Source organism: Artemia sp. Qi Xiang Cuo, chromosome 12 (assembly GCF_049724085.1).
Source record: "Artemia sp. Qi Xiang Cuo chromosome 12, ASM4972408v1, whole genome shotgun sequence".
In the NCBI taxonomy this organism is placed as follows: Eukaryota; Metazoa; Arthropoda; class Branchiopoda; order Anostraca; family Artemiidae; genus Artemia; species Artemia sp. Qi Xiang Cuo.
This window is the reverse complement of record NC_142805.1, coordinates 27,095,499-27,120,755: the sequence shown is the minus strand read 5'-3', so window position 1 is coordinate 27,120,755 and position 25,257 is coordinate 27,095,499. Positions and strand designations below refer to the sequence as shown.

The 25,257-nt window shown below is 33.0% G+C and overlaps 1 protein-coding gene across 1 annotated transcript in view; it reads right to left on the bottom strand.

The window, feature by feature from the left end:
• Positions 1-1,513: 1,513 nt before the first annotated feature.
• Positions 1,514-25,257, bottom strand: part of nkd (NKD inhibitor of WNT signaling pathway naked cuticle) — a 78,589-nt gene continuing 54,845 nt past the window's right edge. Inside the window, exon 7 of the mRNA XM_089097866.1 lies at positions 1,514-5,417. Coding sequence (XP_088953992.1) covers positions 4,808-5,417 — 610 coding nt within the window. The 3' untranslated portion in view covers positions 1,514-4,807. The remainder of the gene's footprint in view (positions 5,418-25,257) is intronic.

Below are 25,257 nucleotides of genomic sequence, written 5' to 3'. Positions count from 1 at the left end.
GAATATAGACGAAACATTCTAATTTCCCTTCTTTTCTTCATTCTACTTTCTCTTTGGCAGCTCAATTTTACATATCGAGGGAATATTCCACAGTGGCTTAGAACCGTTTCATTTATCTAACCCAGCGGTCGGCAACCTGCGCCTCTTTCGCCCCAAAACCATATTTGACCACTGTCATCGCTGTAACTTCCAATATTACTTTTTAAATATTCATTACACCCACCGTCTTTAATAATAAAACTCCGTAGATAAGTGAAGCTGTCCACTTGACTGATCTTCTCGTAGCCCAAGATCACCTCTTCACCTTCACCTATTCCCAGTCTTAGCAACTTAGTCTTCTTAACATTAATTTTTAAGCTCCTTCTTTACCTTGAACTCCCAAAACCTGCAAAATATCATTCATTTTGCTAAAATTCCATCTGGGACACCCAAATCATTAGTATAATCTAAGTGTGGGAGAGTTTTAGTTCCCCATTTGATTCCGTGCTCTCCCTCAGCCTTTGCTGTGCTTCTTCGGACCAAGCACATCAAAACGATCCATATAAATGGCCATAGAACGCAACCCTGGTCAACTCCTGATTCAAGGCAAAACCAGAAACCCCATTTCCTACCTTAACCGCAGCAACATTATTCTGGTACATAGCACTAAACACTTATGTCCTTAAGTGGTATACCATACAAGGATATGACCTTCTCTAAAAGCTCTTCTATCGGCTGAATCATGCGCTTGCTCACAATCTATAACACTGCGGACTAAAGGGGTCTGATGACTCGGGCACTTCTCAATTAGTACTGTACGACTTTTGTAAAAGGGGAAGTACCTAGTGATTTTAGGAAAATTCTGTAGGAAATTACTCTTGTCATCTTTCTTATAGACGGATTTAAGTAGTTTTCCTAATATCGTTTCCCCTTTTTCAAAAACAATACTGATAATCATCAGTAATTTATCTTTTTCACAACCACCATATTTGAAAAAAAACTCACTTACCATACTCCTAGCACCTGGGGCCTTTGTTTTTTTTTTTTTTGGTACAAATGTAGGTTGTTATGGTATCCAGGGGCGCAGTTAAGCAGGGAGAAGTTATCTTGTACTTTTAGTTTAATTTACCTTATGTGTCCGCATTTGTCGGCACATTCTTCATATCCCCCCTCAAAACCCTAGCTGCGCCTCTGATGGTATCTTTGCCATCAATAAGAAAACTGTTTCTGACAAAAGCTTGAAAACCTCATTTTCTTGTCTTGAAAATCATCGAAAATGTTAGATATATCCTTTGTGTCGGTGGGTTTTTTTTGTGCAGATATGAGGTCATGATATCTTTACCATCATTGAAATTGTTTTTGGAAAATGCTTACAAACTTCAATTTCTCTCCATTAAAATCACCGAAGTTTGAGATACGCCCTTCGATTTTATTTTTCTGTACTGACGTAGACTGTCATGATTCTTTACATTCAAAAATATTGAAAAAAAATTTCCCTAACAAAAAACATCAATATTATTATTATTATATTCATAAAAAAATTGTTAATAACGTATTATACAAAATACACTCTGGGGAAAACATAATGAGTTTACTACATATCAGAGGTAGATAGTACAAAAAAGGATTTTTCTACATTTTTGCATATTTGACATATTGTTAAATCCAGGGATGAAACCAAAAAAGAAAAGACTCTTTTCGCAAAAATTAATTAATTTTGTACAAATATTGATAATTCGCTGAAACACTATTACAACACAACATTTGATTCCGTGTTTATAAATACATCGATGAGTTGCAGTTAAAGGAGATATGAAAGTAACCAAAAATGTGGTTAAAGGAACAAAATTGAGTTTGGGATACAAACCAGAACTCATCTTTGAAAATCCATTAAATTCTATAAAATTAAATAAGATTAAAATAAGACTTTACCGAGCACTGTAAAGTTCACTCCTAACTCCCAGTTCCATGTTTCAGTCTTTATGACTTGCAGTCCCATTTCATGACTTAGTGGGAAGATGGCTTTCAAGGCTGTATCTAGAGGAGGGGGGGATGTACCGGATTTGACCCCCCCCCTCCTAAAAAAATGTCTGGCTCGTCAAAACGTAACAAAAATACATGTAAACAAATTTTTGATGCGTTGTTAAAGTTTTTTGTCCCCCGCCCCCGAACAAAAATCTTGATACACCCTTGCTGGGTTTATATTTTTAGAACAAAATTGTCTTTTCTTTAGAATGGGCCACAGGGTTTCTGATAAAATACCATAAGATCAGTAGCGAAGCTGGGGGGAGGGGAAGGGTGGATAGCTGTCCCTGGGCGCAGGGACAGCTGAGGGGGCGTCAAACTTTTTTTTTGTCAAAACTACGATCTTCTTATATTGTGGTAGTGATGGTGAAGGGGGAGGGGATTAAAGGCCGACATTGTCCCTGGGCACTGAAAATCCAAGCTACGCCTCTGTTGAAAATATTTTAAACGGTAAAGGAACAATAAGAAATAGGTTATTTGCTGTTAAAAATATCATGTTTAATTAACATTTCAGTTTATTGATTTTTTTTTTATACAAATATCATATTATGTAATTGTACAAAACAGCTGATGAAATAACCCCAGAAACTTACCAACTCCTCCTAGCTGTCATGATATGCATCTGACAAATTGAATGCTTGTTAAATAGACCCTAAAAACACATACACAGCGTATAATATCAACGAGCCCCCCCCCCCCCCAACACACCCACCCTATGGTTCTTACTTGTAAGTCGTTAAAAACAAATAGGGAATGAGTCTCAAAGAGATAGATATCTTCATACAAAGTATGCAATTAAGCCCTTTCATATCTACTTTAACAGAAATGCAAATCATATTTCACAAAAAAAAACACTTGTATCCAAATGAAGAAGAAATACCATTACTACCAGAATAATACAGACTATACAGAATAACATAAATTAAGAATAATATAACTATAGATGTAATACTTAGTCACTGGAAAGAAATGAAGAAAAACTGAATCACCTCCACAGAGTAACATAACGGAAAATTGAGGCATTGCATTGAAAATTTATTTGGATACATAGGTACATATTTTCAAAAATAAAGATTTTTCGACAATGGTGCGGGGAAGGTAATTAAGAAAACTGCATTTTTTGGCTCAGATATTCAAATGTTGGCAATCGTCTCTTTATTCTACGTACTTAATCTATCTTTGTCGCCATAAAAACTATTTGGGAAAAAAAAGTTTTGACCGTTACCAGAATACTTAACAATCTGTTTTCACATTTGTATATAAATCTGGCCCTTTCAACATTAAAATTCCCTCGAAAACCCAAAACATTCATTTCTTAGCACAGAAGGGAAACCTTTTCTACGACAAGCTATCAGCCATGGCCACTTAAAACTGAACATCCAAAAGGATGTTAAAACCTTGAACGTGTATTAAAATAGAAATTTATTTAGTCTTACACCCGTCCCCAAAAAAATGATCCGGTGTTTTCCCATCATTCAAGATAGCAAAAGTGAAGTGACGTTTCTGAGGTACAGCAGGGACAATCAATGTTTTCTTGCACTTTTCGTTCATTCAATCACCCAGCGTTCATCCTGAACTACCAAAGCAATGCCTTATAGTTTGAAAACGAATGCAAGTCTTCGTAAAAGCTCAAGGAAAATGTAAAAAAAAAAAAAAAAAAAAAAAAAAAAAAAAAAAAACAGATCAGCATTTCCCAGATCTAATTAAAATAGCGGATTTGTCCATAATTTACTATGTAGTAATAAAAAATAGAACAACAGAAAACAGAAAAACAGAAAACAATGTGTTATTTAACAATATTCGTAATGCTTACCTTTATGACTATAGAAACATCGCATCTTTGTAGACAAAAGGCAAAATAAAAAAAACAATTTGGACAATTTTCGTTTTATGGTTTTAAGCCTTAAAAGGACTTATTTTATTTCATTAGAATGGAAATTGATAATTATATTTTCAGAGCATCAGGTGGCATTTATTTCAAAAAGGAAAAAAGGCCTTCTTAAAGTTGAAACTTAAGTCGCATTCCGGAATGAATACCAGTAACACAGTGAGGATTGAAAGATTTATTCTTCAAAAAGAAAACGCATTTCTGCACCCAGAGGGGGGGGGGGGGATTTGAAGCGAAAACAACATCAGTTTAATGTCTGAAATTGTCTTTCTGGTGGTCCTTGAGGTCCTTCTGATTCCGTCTCACAACAGGAGTAGATGTCTCACTCAGGAAACCTCCCTCAAGTCACGGGTGCGAAATATCCCCCCCCCCCTCCCCCTCTGTAGATATACAAGCAAAATATATTTCAAGTTAAAGCTACTACTCTGTCAACACTATCTACTTTTGAGTAACCAGTCAGCAGGGTATAAGTTGTTTTTTTTTTTTTTTTTTTTTTTTCTTTTTTTTTTGGGGGGGGGGGGTACAAAAAAAAAACTTTATAAAACGCAACAACAATTTTTGACACGTATTTTTCTTACTTTTGTGCGCATCGGACTAAAATTTCAATGGAGAGGGGAAGGGGTCAACCAGTCACCCCATGGGTATGGCCCTGTGAAATAGTATTCATTTAGGTAAATAGACCTATGAGCAAGACGTAATAAAGCTGAAGAGAATTTAATAAAACACAATACTTATTAAAAAAAAAAAAACCAATAAATAATTAGGACATTAACTTAAAAACCAGTCATTTGAAGTCCGAAGAGACGGGTAATAAAAAATTACAAATACTGTATGTAACAACACTCCGTCTAGTCAGAAATAAAGCAACTGATTATGTCTGAATTGTAATACATCTTATGTCAAAATACTCTGTTGTTAGAGAACAATTGTTTGTTGTCCATTGTAGTGATGATAATGATGGTGAATATGTTCATGTACATGTCTATGTTCATGTTTCCGTGTTCTATATCCATTTAAGACACTGGCTGGCACTGTTGTTGACCTCTGTCGGGATTTAGTTTTCTTCGTCCGTTTTTCCTCAAATCCACGAAAATCATTAAACACACCGTTCTCTTCATATAACTTAAATGATCCACATAATTTATAATCACTATCACGCTTGGTATATTTGTATTTTGTACCGTCAACGGTTTCCCAATCATCATCATCAATATCAGCCTCTGTGCCTGCTTCTGGATCACAAATTTTCTGTCGCGCAAGCCACCGAGCTACTTGCTGCATAGCTCGGGCCTGATCGCGTTCACGATGCTTATGACGAAGGAGATGATGCGGTGAAGCCATCTCTGAAAAGCACTCTGGTTGACGAATACGATAGCGCTGTGGTTGAGGAGAAGCAACTTCAGAGTTTTCGCAAGAACGACTTCTCAAATGATGAACTGGTTTTTCAAGGCGTGAATAATATGCTGGACGCATAGGCTTAATGCATTCTCTCTCTTGATTGCATATATTATTCAAATCGTGCGACCTAGAAAAAGGAATTATAATTATAAAATATGAATACGCTGAGAATAATCACAGAAAGAGGAAGATGGAAATGAAAAAAAAACTAAATATTTTTAATACTTCAATTACCCTATGTCTGCCAACCAATATAAAAAAAAAAGAAAAAAAAAACAGGGATCATTTGAGACAAGCGCCCCCTCCCCAGAATCTTGAAAGTTGCACTAGTTACAGGGTGAGAGACGCTAAATATACCTATGGGGGAGCCCAATTTTTACCCCACTGCCAATATTCATCCTATATCCACCCCTGCTAATACACATAATCTTACTTTTCACATAAGAAATTCTTTTCCACAACCTGAATTTGACTTATGTGGGTATGCACAAAAGGTTTTGTTTCAGGAGGGGGATGGATGATTTAAGCTCAAAAAAAAGAAAGAAAATTCACACAAATAACTACAATAAAATATAGGGAAAGCCTTAAACTTTTGAGGGCATAGGGCTGAGGACCCGTTTTCTGCCTTTTCATACCTGGCAATCATGATTCTCTAAGATTTTTGTTTGGTTATTTTAAATTATGAAGTTTTTAGGTAGTATGATATTTTCGTTAGCTTTGCCATGTTAAACCGTGAAAACAAATTAGAAAATTATTTGTTTAAATTTGACAACACTTTTTGCAGTGGCATAACTTCGTCAAAATCTTGGGGTGGGGGGTAAAGTTGAAGCCAATATTTCCAAATCAAGTGACAAAGACAGTGAAAACTGAGAAATGAGCCATATAGTACCATAAAGGCAAAGATATATTAAAGAAAATTGACCCGTTTATCTGCATGCTTGAATTATTCAGGCTTATCTTAGTTTTGACAGGAATTTTTAATAAACTAAATTTCAGAGGGAGGGGTGATGCAGGGCAAACTAGGGTCTGGGGGGCAGTTGCCCCCTGTCCCAAAGCAAATTACGCCCCTGGCTTTGTGTCCATAAAAATTTAAACATTAACAGTTTTTTCATCTCCAAAGACAACTACACCTTCAAGGGAAAGCTAAGTTTTCCTAAGGTCCTTCAAGGGAAAGCTAAGTTTTCCTAAGGTGTTTCATGCCATGTTCTTAAACTCTCTCTAATTTTTTACCCACGTTTCTTTTTCTAATTCAGCATTCACTACTATCATAAACTCGATAACTACATACAGAAACCTTTTCCGTACCGGATTCCCTTAAATACCGTACCTGATTTTTTTAGTTATGAGTTTTGAACCTTAACCAGTCCGAGATAAAATTTAATCAGTAAGTATCGGTTCCCTAACAATCTCTGATAATTATATTTTGAATATAAGATTACCTTGTAACATACAGACAGAGTTGTACATTCTCTGCACGCAATGGCATAGAACATGACCCCCCTCAATTGAAAACCACTCTGGCTAAGAACACCTGTCAAGCTTCTCTTTACTTTTGTTTTCAACTTAGAAGTAAATCCATTTGTTTTGTTTATACCGAGTCAAATGAAAATATTAGTTCTCTCCTTTGGCAAAATATTATAACCAGTCATCGAATCCCCACGCAGCAGGGATGAAAGTGTTGTGCATTTCCCAATAAGAATCCCTATGGATAGCTTTAGTCATTGTGACAAGGGAGTAAGACCTCAGACGATATGGCAAATAAGAAATTACTGAATTTATGAAAGGAAAATTTCCCAACGGTGCTAATCGCGAATATCCAATCAAAAGTAAGGTGAAAACAGTGGCATCACTTCATGAAAGCTTGGGGAAAGGGAAGAACGAAGTTTTCAAAATCTAGTGAAGGGGGCTATTTCGTTGGTTTTTTCTAAATTTTCTATGCAAATACAGAAAAAGGGCATTTTTCAAATAAATACACCAAAAAGATATTTTTCCAAATCTAGGTGGGGGGGGGGGCAAATTCCCTGATCAACTCCCTCAACCCATTCAACTGAACCCCTATGCAACTCAACCCCACTACGTTTAATCCAACCCCCGTGCAACTCAACCTCACTGAACTTAACCCAATTGAACTTTCAGCCCCTATTTAACTAAACCCCATTCAATTCAAACCGCATTTAAATCAAGACTCATTAAAATCAACTGGACCCAACTAAACCCCATGAAACCATTTTTTGGTAGAACCCATTTAAGCAAATGTTTGCAGAAATCAATAGCCGGCCTTTGAATTAGCATTAACTGGTCCTGATTTGAAGCTCAAAATTTGCTTATGACTTCGCTTGCAGTTGCCATCTTACATTGTAATGCCCTAAACTAAAAGTCATATCTAAAGATTTAATAATTTTACAGTTTATACTTTAAGTGAAATCGAACTTTTTAATGTTTTAGCAGATACATCTCTTCGTCGTAGGGTTTAAATTAGAAATTACAATTATTAAAAGTGCAATGAGTTTATAACACACATTGAGTGTCAAATATTTATTTGGTTCTAAAAAGAAACATTTTTATATATTTTTTCTTTCTTCTGCTATTGTAATTCTTTACATGGTATTGTTGGGAGAGGGTGGCAGACCGATTGTTTTTCACTCAAACTGGATTACTTGAAAAGGTTTTTTTTCAGTATTCTATTCTTTAATTTAGGGTTATTTGGCAATAAATTATGTAGATGCTTCAATTAATTCACAAGCTGAAAGATAAACATATCATTCAATTTACCATACAACACTTTTTCCAAATATAAAAATTTCTCATGTGTTCTAGATGTGGCCGTACGCTATGTACAAAACGCTGCTGATTTCTTTGGCACATTCAGTCAGAGAAGTGTAAATTCAAAAAAAAGGTAAACTATGTCAAAAATATAACAAAACATATAAATATTCCAAGAGAGGACATAGGCCCAAAGACCACCCCAACTACGTACATGTCCGAGGAGGGATCCATTTGCCAAGTTAGGGCAACATTGTCAAATTAGGGCAGACACACACAGACGAATTTTTCCGGGTGGGAAGGAATAATAAATAGAACTTTTATTTGATAACTTGAATAAGAAGTGCCCAGAAATTTGGAATTTTTTCCAGATTCGGGGTTTGGCTACGAGGCCACCCCTGTTGCTTCCCTAAATTAGAAGTAGGCCCTATGCGAGGGAATATTGCGACAAAGTGGTTTGGACAAAGTTAAAGCTCATTCAGAGGCATTATAAAGGAGATCCGTCTTTGTGTCTCCCTGAAAAAAATTCAAAGAACTTTGTGACAGTATAATGTCTAAGAATGACCTTGTAGTTGATTATTACCTCCAATTGTTTGATTTTACTTTAAATAAGAACCATGGGGACGCCCTTGGCTTCAAGAATTCACCGTAAATCAGGGTTGTACTGCAAATTGATTTCCCAAATTAACCCTCAGGTTAATCGGGTCATACCTGGTTCAAAAGTAAAGACAGCGAAGATCTGTAAAGCTCTAAAATTATTTGGCGAGGAGGCCATCGAAAACAACGGAATAAACTGGAGAGAAAGGAATATATATATATATATATCTCCACGGCCTCTGTGGGTTAAAGGAATCCTTCAGATAACTTTAACATTGTCAGGTAATTTATATCGTCCCTGTGCTTTCAATTACACGCTTCAGAATAATTTCTAAAAACCGCTGGCTAAGCTGTTCTCATAGGGAGTATTAGCACTGCAATAGATATCCAATTACACTTTGATCCTCCTGATCTACATTACCGGGCTGATCATCCCTTTGAGAACAGCCTAGCAAACCGTTTTTGGCAATTATCTCTGAAGTGTGAACATGTCCGATAGGCCTACAACCTTTAACCGTGACAGTACCGAAAAATACATAAAATAACACGGGCAAAAAATTGAAAGTCGTGCCAAAAAGTTATTTGATCAAACTCCTTTTTTACACAGTTAGGTTGCCCAACTTTAACTGGTTTTTAAAGTGGTGTATTTGCACCTGCAAAATGGAATTTCCACTTAAATAAGCATTTAGGTTTGGTAAATTCAGTACAACTGACCTTTATCAAAAAGATCTAAATCAGAGTACTTCAACTGCTATATAATAATTATCTCTTCCATCCCCATTTTTAAGGAAGCTACACAGCGATATGAACAACGATGAAAAGTCTGATAATTGTCTCTACAATTATCATTCTTTAAAAATGAAATAAAATTTCTCTCAAATGTACCCAAAGATCGCCCTTACCTGAAGCCTGTGATCAAAACTATGGGCTGGATTCTTTTTCACCCCACCTCCTTTTCCTACTAATATTAGATACTTTATTTAGTTTTATTAAAAGGGAGAGGGACAAGAACCAATATTTTCTTTTTAGGGTAACCGGTTTCCGAAAACGGATAATTAAAGTACATTTGCTACCGGAATATAGATAAATTCTGTCAGGCAACAGTCTGGAAACCTTTGCCATATATATCTAAATTCTAATTTCAAATTGAAAATGGAGGGCAAACGTCCCTCCAAAACAGGGATATACGCAGGGGGAGAAGGTTCAAACCTTCCCCCTGAAATCAGAAACTTTGTCATTCAAATAATAAAATTAAATTTGTTTCTTTCATTATCGGTCCCCTCGAAAACCAAATACTTTTGGACCCCCTCCCGGGAAAATTCCAGCGTATATACCAATTAAAAATAGTACAATAAAGAAGCTGTCTCGTGTTACAATGCTATAAGCCCCTTAAAACTGGCTTTAGACACAAAAATTATTTATCCAAATTATCCTCAACTGTATCAGTAAATTATTCCAAGGATCAATCCCGTAAAAAAAATGGATTTTTCGATACCACGTGGCCGTTGAATTAAGCTGTTTCAGGTTTCAGTTCAGATCTTTATGAAGTCAAGCACGATCCATAGGCTGAGACCTCGAAAGCTTGACTCTGGACGCTCGTAACGCCAGATGTCCATCGACATTTGGACAAAAGTCATTTTCGAGCCAAGTCGGCAATTCCCAAAACAAAGAGAGGAATGTTCACTCTTTAAACTTCACAAGAAAAGATAGGAATTAAGGTTAGATGCACAAGAAAGCTGTTCAAGTATTCAGTCAGATCGAAAGGGAGACTGTTCTACAGGTACGGATTGTGGAAAGATATTCATAGGTGCAGGTATATCATCAAAGATTTTAACTATGCCTCACGTGGCGTCAGTAAGACTTTAGAGCAGTTATTTAACATGAAGGGCCTGTTTAATTTTGACAGGAACTAGACTTTAAAATGCCCTGTTTGGCAGCAGTTTCTTCGGCGATCATTTCCAGTTCTTGCCCCATCTGCGACCAAGTCCTCGAAACCCGTGGCTACAAATCCTTCTTAGATTCCCCTCAATCTCCAGAATTCCATTTACACAGAACCTTTGGTACTTATGTATTATTGCGGCAACAGTCAAGTTTACGCTGTGTAAAACTTGAGAACAAACCGGTTTATCAGTCTGTATTAAGAGACAATTAGCTTACGCTCAGTGGAAAACAAGTGGTGGGGGAGGGGTAAAGTATTTGGACAGCGTAAAGTTTAAAAACAATTCTTACTTCATTATACGCAGAAAAATTGTAGCTCAACACATTTTGCATGCAGACCCACTATACTTTACCCCCCACCCTAATATGCAAATATATAGCCCAAATTTGTTTATAAAGTATTATATTTTCATCATGTTTTGGTATTTTTCATTAGGAATAACCTAACTTCACTTCTTGAGTAGGATCGCTATAACAGAAAAGTACCCCAAATTAAAATGATATGGAACTTTCTATATTTCGTTGACCAATTGCGTGGAATCAACAGTAACCGGAATACCGTTGCTTATCGGTAAATACCGAGAACGGATGTTCGACCGTGAGATTTTCCAAAAATATCCCGAGATCTCGCGAGGCATCTTGAAGAAACACTGCTTAGCGTATTCTCTTCTTTAACTACCGGAGAAAAAACATACTCGCCCTTCCCACAAGCAGAGAATCAAAGGTCATAGTTGTTCGTGAATCATAGTTGTTTAACATTCTCTAATTTTTAATATTTAACTACTTAACTTAATTATTTAATTATACAGGCTTATGATTTAATTATTCTAACACTTATTATTTAATACTTATAATAGAGCAAATTTTCACCGTAAAGTGGGCTGTGTCAAGCGGATTCGGCCTCACTGAGTTTTTCGGTACATAAGTTTATATCACGCTAGAAAAGTCAATACAGCAACAACAATATAAAATTTCTGAGTGAACAAATTAATTTTTTACTGAAAACGCAGTAGGCTACAAAACTTTTCTTAGAAAAACTTTCACGCCTGATCAGAGCTAGGATCTTCGTCTCCATTCAAAATTCAACTTTTGTATGAATGTTTAAGTAGAGAGCTATCTTATACTCGTGTCACCCACCCCTGCTGCCACCTACAACTTTTTTTTAACACCATATATTAGCACGAGAACCACGTGGTTTATGGTTTTTGTCAATGAGAATTTGAAAAACAGGAATTTTGTCAATTTTATGTATGTTTTCTTGGATGGTTATGTGTGTGTGGGTCGATTTATTTGATGTTTTTCATGGATGTTTAATGGTTTTTGTCAGTGAGAATTTGAAAAAAACAGGAACTTTGTCACATTTATGGATGACAACAGCAATTCATGTCTGTTTTATGGTTTTCTCAGTGAGAATGAAAAAACAGGAACTTTCTCACTTGGAAAACCATAAACCACGTGGTCCTGTCACGAGTAGCACCTGTGCTGTCGACCTCAATTCACCTATCGTGACTCAATAATTCCCCTTAGAAACAACAAATTAATTTTCCCTTTCTTGACAGATCAATCAATCAATGACATCATCTGTCAGACTTTAAAAATTTTCGCCTAGAAACATTTCTCCAGGAATAGATCCAAAATCATTAATGTCTTTGCCTCGGGAACAGTTCTACTGGTCGAACTCCAAAGGATAGTAATAACCAAAGGCCCTGGAAACAATTAGGCAAGAAACATCTTAGCGATGAATTGTTTTAGCGCGCGAGAAGGTTTCATATTAATTTGAAATGCATTAGCACAGAGATGCCAATAACAAAGGAACACGCTGAATTTGCGTTTAGGGATTATTTGGGCGAAACCGTTTTAGACAGGTTATGGAACTATTTCGGCGAAACAGATAGAGACATTTTAAAAGAAGATTTTTGAAGAGATTTTGGAGGAGGTTTTGAGTGTGGTCGTTATAATACACAAGTTTCATTTGAACAGTGTTGTGAGGTCCTCTAACCCAACCCCAAAGGGTCCCAATCCTCCTACCCCAACCCCGAAGGAAGTCCCCTGTCCTCAAAGGTCCCCCAAGCTCCCAGAGCCCCAGCCCCCCCCCCCCAAACGCCATCCTCAGACCCTCAAAGACCCTCCTCTGGTCCTCAAAGGGCACCCGGATCCCCAAAGGACATCCCGGACCCCCCAGGCCCTCCCCCCCGGGCCCCCAGGGCCCCCGCGCGCCACCCCCCCCCCCCGCCCCCCCCCCGCCCCCCCCCCCCCCCGCCCCGCCCCCCGCCGGCCCCCCCCCGGCCCATCGAGCTCCCAAAGGACCAACGGAGTCCCAAAGGCCCCCCCCTGGTCCTCAAAGGTCCCCCAAGCTCCCAAAGAGCCAACCGGCCCCCCAAGGGTCCTCCCAAACACCCTCCCTGGACCCCCCAAAGAGCCCCCTCTCCATTTTTTTTTTAATACTTTTTTATTGCTTTATTATATATTTTATTAACAATTTCCATTAATAATTTAATTCCTAAAACCATTTAACAACCACAAAGAGTCCCCTCCCCAATTCGTAAATACTTTCTAAAATTTTTTAACATGGTATTTTTTTAACTTTTTACGTATCTTAAAATGACATGAAATATGCTTACGGCTCTACCACTCGTACTCTGTGCTTGTTCATGGACACGACGCGGCTTTTCCACTGGTACTCTATTGTAGATTATCGACACTACCTAGTTTATTGCATGCATTAAATCAGTATTTTTTACGCAGTGGAAGGATCAACACACAATTCATATCTGTAAAAAGTGAAGATGAATTATTCGACGAAAGTATGTGCACATGAAAAAATCATTGTCGTGTTGAACGCTGACAAGGAGAAATACCTGAACTATGAAACGAGTGCAAGTGGAGATCTTATTGGCAATGTATGCATACGTTGTCATCACAGTGAGGAGTTAAATTCCTTTGGTGTACCCAAGAATTTCATTCGTGTAAACGGTGGATATGCAAGAGTATCATTACCAGAGAAATTAGTGCTCAAAGAGAATGCCAACTTAAAAATAATTGTCGATGATAGGGGACAGCTCCTTGCTACGGCTTCTGGTAACACATTACCTGTTGATAAATCCTATCATCCTCTTTCCGGTATTAGCATTTCAAAGAGAACAAGAAAAAGACAAGCATACTCCTGCACCAACATCATAAATCATATCTTGTCAATGTGTCAAAACTGCCATCTATGTAAAAATAATGTGACAATAGACAGTGAAATCGCAGGCAGAATAAAAAGAACATTAGCAGACAATATCATCAGTGAATATAAAGATGAATTGACGGAAAGTGAAGCGCAAGTGTACTAATAATGTGTAATAATGTATTTAACTTTTTTTTATATTAATATTCTACATGTAATTATTTCATTAAAAATATTCTATGCATTATTTTTTTAATTGTTCTTTATTTTATGGTATGATAGAACGTCAAAAGTTCAGAATATATATTAAAAAGGTCAGAGATGAAAGAAAAAGAATTTTTATAGATAAAGATACTACTAGCAGGCTCAATGTTTCATATAATATAGAAAATTTCAAGATCTCTTCTTAATTTTACCAAAGAACACATTTCACTTCTAATTTCACCAGAGAAAATAAAAAGATTTCACTTCAGTTGTTTATTTCACCGAGACATAAAAAATTTAAAGTTCACTTCTAAATTTTTCTGTAGAAGATAGGAAAAGTTATACTATGATTTTGATTATTTTCTATGAAGGTAAAAAGTTCTAGTTCATTTTTAAATTTTCTCAACGAAGTGAATAAAAGTTCAAGTTCTATTCTGAATTTTACCAAAGAACACACTTTAATTCTAATTTCTCAGAGAAAACAAAAATCTTCCGCTTCAGTTGTTTATTTCACAAAGACATAAAGAAATTTAAAGTTCAATTCTAAATTTTTCGGTGGTAGATATGAAAAGCAATACCGTACTTATGAAATATTTTCACGGAAGATAAAAAGCTCTAGTTCAATTTAAAAATTTCTCAACGAAGTCAAGGAAAGTTCAAGTTCTCTTCTGAATTTTACCAAAGAACACGCTACAATTCTAATTTCTCAGAGAAAACAAAAATCTTCCACTTCAGTTCTTTATTTCACAAAGACATAAAGAAATTTAAAGCTCAATTCTAATTTTTTCGGTGGAAGATAGAAAAAGTAATACCATACTTGTGAATATTTTCATGGAAGATAAAAAGTACTAGTTCATTTTTAAATTTTCTCAACGAAGTGAAGAAAAAGTTCAAGTTCTCTTCTGAATTTTACCAAAGAACACGCTACAATTCTAATTTCTCCAGAGAAAGCAAAAATCTTCCACTTCAGTTGTTTATTTCACAAAGACATAAAGAAATTTAAAGTTCAATTCTAAATTTTTCGGTGGTAGATAGGAAAAGCAATACCGTACTTGTGAAATATTTTCACGGAAGATAAAAAGTTCTAGTTCAATTTATAATTTTCTCAACGAGGTGAAGAAAAGTTCAAGTTCTCTTCGGAATTTTACCAAAGAACACGCTACAAGTCTAATTTCTCCAGAGAAAAACAAAAATCTTCCACTTCAGTTGTTTATTTCACAAAGACATAAAGAAATTTAAAGTTCATTTCTACTTTTTCAGTTGGAAGATAGAAAAAGCAATACCATACTTTTGAATATTTTCATGGAAGATAAAAAGTTCTAGTTCAATTTAAAATTTTCTCAATGAAGTTAAGGAGAGTTCAAGTTCTCTTCTGAATTTTACCAAAGAACACGCTACAATTCTAATTTCTCAGAGAAAAAAAAAATCTTCCACTTCAGTTCTTTATTTCACAAAGACATAAAGAAATTTAAAGCTCAATTCTAATTTTTCGGTGGAAGATAGAAAAAGCAATACCATACTTGTGAATATTTTCATGGAAGATAAAAAGTTCTAGTTCAATTTAAAATTTTCTCAACGAAGTTAAGGAGAGTTCAAGTTCTCTTCTGAATTTTACCAAAGAACACGCTACAATTCTACTTTCTCCAGAGACAGCAAAAATCAACAACTTCAGTTGTTTATTTCACAAAGAGATAAATAAATTTGAACTTCAATTCTAATTTTTCTGTTGTTAGATAGAAAAAGTAATACCATACTTGTGAATATTTTCATGTAAGATAAAAAAGTTCTAATTCAATTTAAAATTTTCTCAAAGAAGTTAAGTATATTTCAAGTTCTCTTCTGAATTTTACCAAACAACACGCTACAATTCTAATTTCTCCAGAGAAAACAAAAATCTTCCACTTCAGTTCTTTATTTCACAAAGACATAAAGAAATTTAAAGTTCATTTCTAATTTTTAGGTTGGAAGATAGAAAAAGTAATACCATACTTGTGAATATTTTCATGGAAGATAAAAAGTTCTAGTTCAATTTAAAATTTTCTCAACAAAGTGAACAAAAATTCAAGTTCTCTTCTGAATTTTACCAAAGAACACGCTACAATTCTAATTTCTCCAGAGAAAACAAAAATCTTCCACTTCAGTTCTTTATTTCACAAAGACATAAAGAAATTTGAAGTTCATTTCTAATTTTTCGGTTGGAAGATAGAAAAAGTAATACCATACTTGTGAATATTTTCATGGAAGATAAAAAGTTCTATTTCATTTTAAAATTTTCTCAACAAAGTTAAGAAAAATTCAATTTCTCTTCTGAATTTTAACAAAGAACACTCTACAATTCTAATTTCTCCATAGAAAACAAAAATCTTCCACTTCAGTTGTTTATTTCACAAAGAGATAAAGAAATTTAAAGTTCATTTCTAATTTGTCGGTTGGAATATAGAAAAAGCAATACCATACTTGTGAATATTTTCATTGAAGATAAAAAGTTCTACTTCAATTTAAAATTTTCACAACAAAGTTAAGAAAAATTAATGTTCTCTTCTGAATTTTACCAAAGAACACGCTACAATTCTAATTTCTCCAGAGAAAGCTAAAATCCCCTACTTCAGTTATTTATTTCACAAAGAGATAAAGAAATTTAAAGTTCATTTCTAATTTTTCGGTTGGAAGATAGAAAAAGTAATACCATACTTGTGAATATTTTCATGGAAGATAAAAAGTTCTAGTTCAATTTAAAATTTTATCAAAAAAGTGAATAAAAATTCAAGTTCTCTTCTGAATTTTACCAAAGAACACGCTACAATTCTAATTTCTCCAGAGAAAACAAATATCTTCCACTTCATTTCTTTATTTCACAAAGACATAAAGAAATTTAAAGTTCATTTCTAATTTTTAAGTTGGAAGATAGAAAAAGCAATACCGTACTTATGAAATATTTTCATGGAAGATAAAAAGTTCTAATTAAATTTAAAATTTTCTCAAAAAAGTGAATAAAAATTCATGTTCTCTTCTGAATTTTACCACAGAACACGCTACAATTCTAATTTCTCCAGAGAAAACAAAAATCTACCACTTCAGTTCTTTATTTAACATTGAGATAAATAAATTTAAAGTTCATTTCTAATTTTTCGGTTGGAAGATAGAAAAAGCAATACCATACTTGTGAATATTTTCAAGGAAGATAAAAATTTATAGTTCAATTTAAAATTTTCTCCAAAAAGTTAAGTATATTTCAAGTTCTCTTCTGAATTTTACCAAAGAACTCTCTTCAATTCTAATTTCTCCAGAGAAATCTAAAATCCCCCACTTCAGTTGTTTATTTCACAAAGAGATAAAGAAATTTAAAGTTCAATTCTAATTTTTCGGTTGGAAGATAGAAAAAGTAATACCATACTTGTGAATATTTTCATGGAAGATAAAAGTTCTAGTTCAATTTAAAATTTTCTCAACACAGTGAAGAAAAATTCAAGTTCTCTTCTGAATTTTACCAAAGAACACACTACAATTCTAATTTCACCAGAGAAAGCAAAAATCTTCCACTTCATTTCTTTATTTCACAAAGACAAAACTAAATATAAAGTTCATTTCTAATTTTTCGTTTGGAAGATAGAAAAAGCAATACCATACTTGTTAATATTTTCATGGAAGATAAAAAGTTCTAATTCAATTTAAAATTTTCTCAACAAAGTGAAGAAAAATTCATGTTCTCTTCTGAATTTTACCAAAGAACACGCTACAATTCTAATTTCTCCAGATAAAACAAAAAACTTCCACTTCAGTTCTTTATTTCAAAAAGAGATAAAGAAATTTAAAGTTCTTTTCTAATTTTTCGGTTGGAAGATAGAAAAAGAAATACCTTACTTGTGAATATTTTCATGGAAGATAAAAAGTTCTAATTCAATTTAAAATTTTCTCAACGAAGTGAATAAAAATTCAAGGTCTCGTCTTAATATTACCACACAACTCCCTTCCCGTATAAGTACTACATAGAAAGCAACCCGCCCCTCCGACACGTAATGATAAAACAAATAGAGAAATAAAGATAAATGTAATTAATCATTTTTCGGGTTTTCGAGAGAAAAAGTAATAAAATACTAGTGATTATTTTAAGGGACGAGCAAATGTTATATTTCAATTTAATATTTTCTCAACAAAGTGAAGAAAAATTCAAGTTCTCTTCTGAATTTTACAACAGAACACACTACAAGACTACTTTCGTCAGAGAAAACAAACTCTTCCAATTGAGTTATATATTTCACAAAGACGTAAAGAAATTTAAAGTTCATTTCTAAATTTTTTCGATGGAAGATAGAAAAAAGCAATACAATACTTGTGAATATTTTCTCTGACATAAAAATTCTAGTTTAATTTTAAATTTTCTCAACGAAGTGAAGAAAAGTTCAATTTCTCTACTGAATTTTACCAAAGAACACAATACAATTCTAAGGTCTCAAGATAAAACAAAACTCCCCCCAGTAATGTCTATATTTAACACAGACATAAAGAACTTTATTGTTAATGTATAATTTTTCGGTGGCCTAGAGAACAGTCTCAATAGTACATGAGACATATTTTAACGGACGATAAAATGTTCTAATTCAATTTTAAATTTTCTCAATGAAGTGAAGAAAAGCTCAAGTTCTCTTCTGAACTTTACCAAAGAACACGCTTAAATTCTAATTTCTCAGAGAAAACATAAATCTTCCACTTCAGTTCTTTATTTCACAAAGACATAAAGAAATTTAAAGTTCATTTCTAATTTTTCGGTTGGAAGATAGAAAAAGTAATACCATACTTGTGAATATTTTCACGGAAGATACAAAGTTCTAGTTCAATTTAAAATTTTCTGTTCTACATGTTTAAGTTAGGTTAGATTAACTTGTCATGAGCTCTCATGATAAGTTAACCTAACCTTTTACGGCGAGTATGGTTAGGTTAGGTTAGGCTAGATTAAGTTAGGTTAGATTAGGTTAGGTTAAGTTAGGTTAGGTTAGCCCACGTACGCGTCACTTAGGTTAGCTTAGGTTAGGTGAGAGACAGGCAAAAAGTTAGGTGTATCATTCGGTTCGGGGCGGGGAGATTAAGTTAGGGTCGATTAAGTTAGGTTAGATTAAGTGAGGTTAGTTTAAGTGAAGTTAGGTTAGGTTCGCCGACGAACGTGCGCGTACGTAGGCGAACCTAGCTTAACCGAACGTAAACTAAACAAAATTCATCTAAGCTAACTTAATCGAACCTCACCTAATCGCACCGAAACTCACCTAATGATACACCTAACTGTTTGCCTGTCTCTCACCTAACCTAAGCTAACCTGTGACGCGTACGTGGGCTAACCTAACCTAACTTAACCTAACCTAATCTAACCTAACTTAATCTAGCCTAACCTCACCTAACCATACTCGCCGGAAAAGGTTAGGTTAACTTATCATGAGAGCTCATGACAAGTTAATCTAACCTAACTTAAACATGTAGAAAAGAAAATTTTAAATTGAACTAGAACTTTGTATCTTCCGTGAAAATAATCACAAGTATGGCATTAATTTTTCTATCTTCCACCGAAAAATTAGAATTGAACTTTAAATTTCTTTATGTCTTTGTGAAATAAAGAACTGAAGTGGAAGATTTTTGTTTTCTCTGAAAAATTAGAATTTAAGCGTGTTCTTTGGTAAAGTTCAGAAGAGAACTTGAGCTTTTCTTCACTTCATTGAGAAAATTTTAAATTGAACTAGAACTTTTTATCTTCCGTTAAAATATTTCACATGTACTCTATTGCCTTTTCTATCTTCCACCGAAAAATTAGAAATTAACTTTAAATTTCTTTATGTCTTTGTGAAATATAGAAATTAAGTGGGGGATTTTTATTTTCTCTGGAGAAATTAGAATTGAATTGTGTTCTTTGGTAAAATTCAGTAGAGAAATTGAACTTTTCTTCACTTCGTTGAGAAAATTTAAAATTAAACTAGAACTTTTTATTTCCGTGAAAATATTCACAAGTATGGTATTGCTTTTTTCTATCTTCCATCGAAAAAAATTTAGAAATGAACTTTAAATTTCTTTACGTCTTTGTGAAATAAGTAACTGAAGTGGAAGATTTTGTTTTCTCTGACGAAATTAGAATTGAAGTGTGTTCTTTGGTAAAATTCAGAAGTGAACTTGAATTTTTCTTCACTTTGTTGAGAAAATTTTAAATTGAAATAGTACTTTTTATCTTCCATGAAAATATTCAAAAGTAAGGTATTACTTTTTCTATCTTCCAACCGAAAAATTAGAAATGAACTTTAAATTTCTTTATCTCTTTGTGAAATAAAGAACTGAAGTGGGGGATTTTAGATGTCTCTGGTGACATTCGAATTGAAGTGCGTTCTTTGGTAAAATTCAGAAGAGAACTTGAATTTTTCTTCACTTCGTTGAGAAAATTTGAAATTGAATTAGAACTTTTTATCTTCCATGAAAATATTCACAAGTATGGTATTGCTTTTTCTATCTTCCAATCGAAAAATTAGAAATGAAGTTTAACTTTCTTTATCTCTTAGTGAAATAAAGAACTGAAGTGGAAGATTTTTGTTTTCTCTGGAGACATTAGAATTGTAGAGTGTTCTTTTGTAAAATTAAGATGAGAACAAGAATTTTTCTTCACTTTGTTGAGAAAATTTGAAAATGAATTAGACCTTTTTATCTTCCATGAAAATATTCACAAGTATGGTATTGGTTTTTCTATCTTCCAACCGAAAAATTAGAAATGAACTTTAAATTTCGTTATGTCTTTGTGAAATAAATAACTGAAGTGGAAGATTTTTGTTTTCTCTGGTGAAATTAGAATTGTAGCGTGTTCTTTGGTAAAATTCAGAAGAGAACTTGAATTTTTCTTCACTTTTTTGAGAAAATTTTAAATTGAACTAGAACTTTTTATCTTCCATGAAAATATTCACAAGTAAGGTATTGCTTTTTCTATCTTCCACCGAAAAATTAGAAATGAACTTTAAATTTCTTTATCTCTTTGTGAAATAAAGAACTGAAGTAGAGGATTTTAGCTTTCTCTGGTGAAATTAGAATTGTAGCGTGTTCTTTGGTAAAATTCAGAAGAGAACTTGAATTTTTCTTCACTTTTTTGAGAAAATTTTAAATTGAACTAGAACTTTTTATCTTCCATGAAAATATTCACAAGTATGGTATTACTTTTTCTATCTTCCAACCTAAAAATTAGAAATGAACTTTAAATTTCTTTATCTCTGAGTGAAATAAAGAACTGAAGTGGAAGATTTTTGTTTTCTATGGAGAAATTAGAAGTGTTGCGTGTTCTTTGGTAAAATTCAGCATAGAACATGAATTTTTCTTCACTTTTTTGAGAAAATTTTAAATTGAAATAGAACTTTTTATATTCCATGAAAATATTCACAAGTACGGTATTGCTTTTTCTATCTTCCAACTTAAAAATTATAATTGAACTTAAAATTTCTTTATGTCTTTGTGAAATAAACAACTGAAGTTGAAGATTTTTGTTTTCTCTGGAGAAATTATAATTGTAGCCTGTTCTTTGGTAAAATTCAGAAGAGAACTTGAATTTTTCTTCTCTTTTTTGAGAAAATTTTAAATTGAAATAGAACTTTTTATCTTCCATGAAAATATTCACAAGTATGGTATTACTTTTTCTATCTTCCAACCGAAAAATTAGAAATGAACTTTAAATTTCTTTATCTCTTTGTGAAATAAAGAACTGAAGTAGGGGATTTTTGTTTTCTCTGGAGAAATTAGAATTGTAGCGTGTTCTTTGGTAAAATTCAGAAGAGAACATGAATTTTTCTTCACTTTGTTGAGAAAATTTTAAATTGAATTAGAACTTTTTATCTTCCGTGAAAATATTCACAAGTACGGTATTGCTTTTTCTATCTTCCAACCTAAAAATTAGAAATGAACTTTAAATTTCTTTATGTCTTTTTGAAATAAAGAACTGAAGATCTATATTTGTTTTGTCTAGTTATATTTGATATGTGTATATATTAAATGTTTTAAATTAATAAGATTTCTATTAAATAAAGTATATTTTGATATAATAAAATATATTTCTTTATCTCATAAATTAGTAATAGTCAAAATACAAACGTCTTGTCGAGATAAATATCTATAAAATCAGAAAAATTCTTCATTAACTTTATTTTTCTTTATGTCTTTGTGAAATAAAGAACTGAAGTGGAAGATTTTTGTTTTCTCTGGAGAAATTAGAATTGTAGCGTGTTCTTTGGTAAAATTCAGAAGAGAACTTGAAATTTACTTCACTTTGTTGAGAAAATTTTAAATTGAATTAGAACTTTTTATCTTCCATGAAAATATTAACCAGGATGGTATTACTTTTTCTATCTTCCAACCGAAAAATTAGAAATGAACTTTAAATTTCTTTATGTCTTTGTGAAATAAAGAACTGAAGTGGAAGATTTTTGTTTTCTCTGGAGAAATTAGAATTGTAGCGTGTTCTTTGGTAAAATTCAGAAGAGAACTTGAACTATCCTTCACTTTTATTATAATATTTTAAAAAGAACGAGACCTTATTATCTTCCATGAAAATATTTACTAGTAAGGTATTACTTTTTCTATCTTCCAACAAAAAAATTAGAAATGAACTTTAAATTAATTTATGTATTTTTTACATACTGAAATGAAGTAGGGGATTTTTTATTTCTCTGGAGAAATTAGAATTGTAGCGTGTTCTTTGGTAAAATTCAGAAGAGAACTTGAACTCTCCTTAACTTCTTTGAGAAAATTTTAAAATGAACTAGAACTTTTTATCTTCGATTAAAATATTCACAAGTATGGTATTGATTTTTCTAACGACCACATAAATATTAGAATTTAGATTTAATTTTATTTCGGTAATTTTTAAATAAATAAAATAAGGTTTTTTATTATGTGGTCAGTGATTTGAGATTTTTTGATCGTGTGATGTTTTAAAATTATTACGAGAAATAGTAATCTAATTTACTTCGTATAGAAAATTTTAAAATTAAATAGTACATTTTATCTTAACTGATATTATTAAAAAGTATGGTATTGCTTTTTCTATCTTCCACCGAAAAATTTAGAATTGAACTTTAAATTTCTTTATCTCTTTGTGAAATAAACAACTGAAGTGGAAGATTTTTGTTTTCTCTGGAGAAATTAGAATTGTAGAGTGTTCTTTGGTAAAATTCAGAAGAGAACTTGAACTATACTTGAATTAGTTGAGAAAATTTTAAATTGAACTAGAACATTTTATCGTACGTGAAAATATTTCACAAGTACGGTATTGCTTTTCCTATCTACCACCGAAAAATTTAGAATTGAACTTTAAATTTCTTTATGTCTTTGTGAAATAAACAACTGAAGTTGAATAATTTTTATGTATCTTGATATAATAGTATTGTAGCGTTGTATTTTTTAAAATTCATACTATAGATTGATCTTTTTATTCAATTATATTATAATATTTTAAATTTATATATTCCATTTTATATAAAATTATATAATAAAAAGTGCTGTTCTTAGTGTTCCTATATTCAACCGAAAAATTAGAATTGAGCTTTAAATTTATTTATGTCTTTGTGAAATAAAGAACTGAAGTGGAAGATTTTTGTTTTCTCTGGAGAACTGAGAATTGTAGCGTGTTCTTTGGTAAAATTCAGAAGAGAACTGGAACTTTCCTTGACTTCTTTGAGAAAATTTTAAATTGAACTAGAGCTTTTTATCTTCCGTGAAAATATTTCATAAGTACGGTATTGCTTTTCCTATCTACCACCGAAAAATTTAGAATTGAACTTTAATTTTCTTTATGTCTTTGTGAAATAAACAACTGAAGCGGAAGATTTTTGTTTTCTCTGGAGAAATTAGAATTAAATTGTGTTCTTTGGTAAAATTCAGAAGAGAACTTGAACTTTTCTTCACTTCGTTGAGAAAATTTAAAAATGAACTAGAACTTTTTACCTTCATAGAAAATAATCAAAATCATAGTATAACTTTTCCTATCTTCTACAGAAAAATTTAGAAGTGAACTTTAAATTTTTTATGTCTCGGTGAAATAAACAACTGAAGTGAAAGCTTTTTATTTTCTCTGGTGAAATTAGAAGTGAAATGTGTTCTTTGGTAAAATTCAGAAGAGATCTTGAACTTTTCTATCTTCTATGAAACATTGAGCCTGCTAGTAGTATCTTTATCTCTAAAAATTCTTTTTCTTTCATCTCTGACCTTTTTAATAGATATTCTGAACGATTGACGTTCTAGCATACCCTAAAATAATGAACACTTAACAAAATAATGCATAAAATATTTTTAATGAAATAATGACATGTAGAATATTAATATAAAAATACGTTAAATACATTATTACACATTATTAGTACACTTGCGCTTCACTTTCCGTCAATTCATCTTTATATTCACTGATGATATTGTCTGCTAATGTCCTTTTTATTCTGCCTGCGATTTCACTGTCTTTTGTCACATTATTTTTACATAGATGGGAGTTTTGACACATTGACAAGATATGATTTATGATGTTGGTGCAGGAGTATGCTTGTCTTTTTCTTGTTCTCTTTGAAATGCTAATACCGGAAAGAGGATGATAGGATTTATCAACAGGTAATGTGTTACCAGAAGCCGTAGCAAGGAGTTGTCCCCTATCATCAACAATTATTTTTAAGTTGGCATTCTCTTTGAGCACTAATTTCTCTGGTAATGATACTCTTGCATATCCACCGTTTACACGAATGAAATTCTTGGGTACACCAAAGGAATTTAACTCCTCACTGTCATGACAACGTATGCATACATTGCCAATAAGATCTCCACTTGCACTCGTTTTATAGTTCAGGTATTTCTCCTTGTCAGCGTTCAACACGACAATGATTTTTTCATGTGCACATACTTTCGTCGAATAATTCATGTTCAATTTTTACAGATATGAATTGTGTGTTGATCCTTCCACTGAGTAAAAAATACTGATTTAATGCATGCAATAAACTCGGTAGTGTCGATAATCTACCATAGAGTACCAGTGGAAAAGCCGCGTCGTGTCCATGAACAAGCACAGAGTACGATTGGTAGATCCGTAAGCATATTTCATTTAATTTTAAGATACGTAAAAATTTAAAAAAATACCATGTTAAAAAATTTAAGAAAGTATTTACGAATTGGGGAGGGGACTCTTTGAGGTTGGATAATGGGTTTAGTACTTACAGTATTCTTTTAAATTTTAAATAAACTATATCCAACCGAAATAAAAAAGTTTTAAAAAAAAAATGGCGAGGAGAATCTGTGGGGGGTCAAGGGCGGG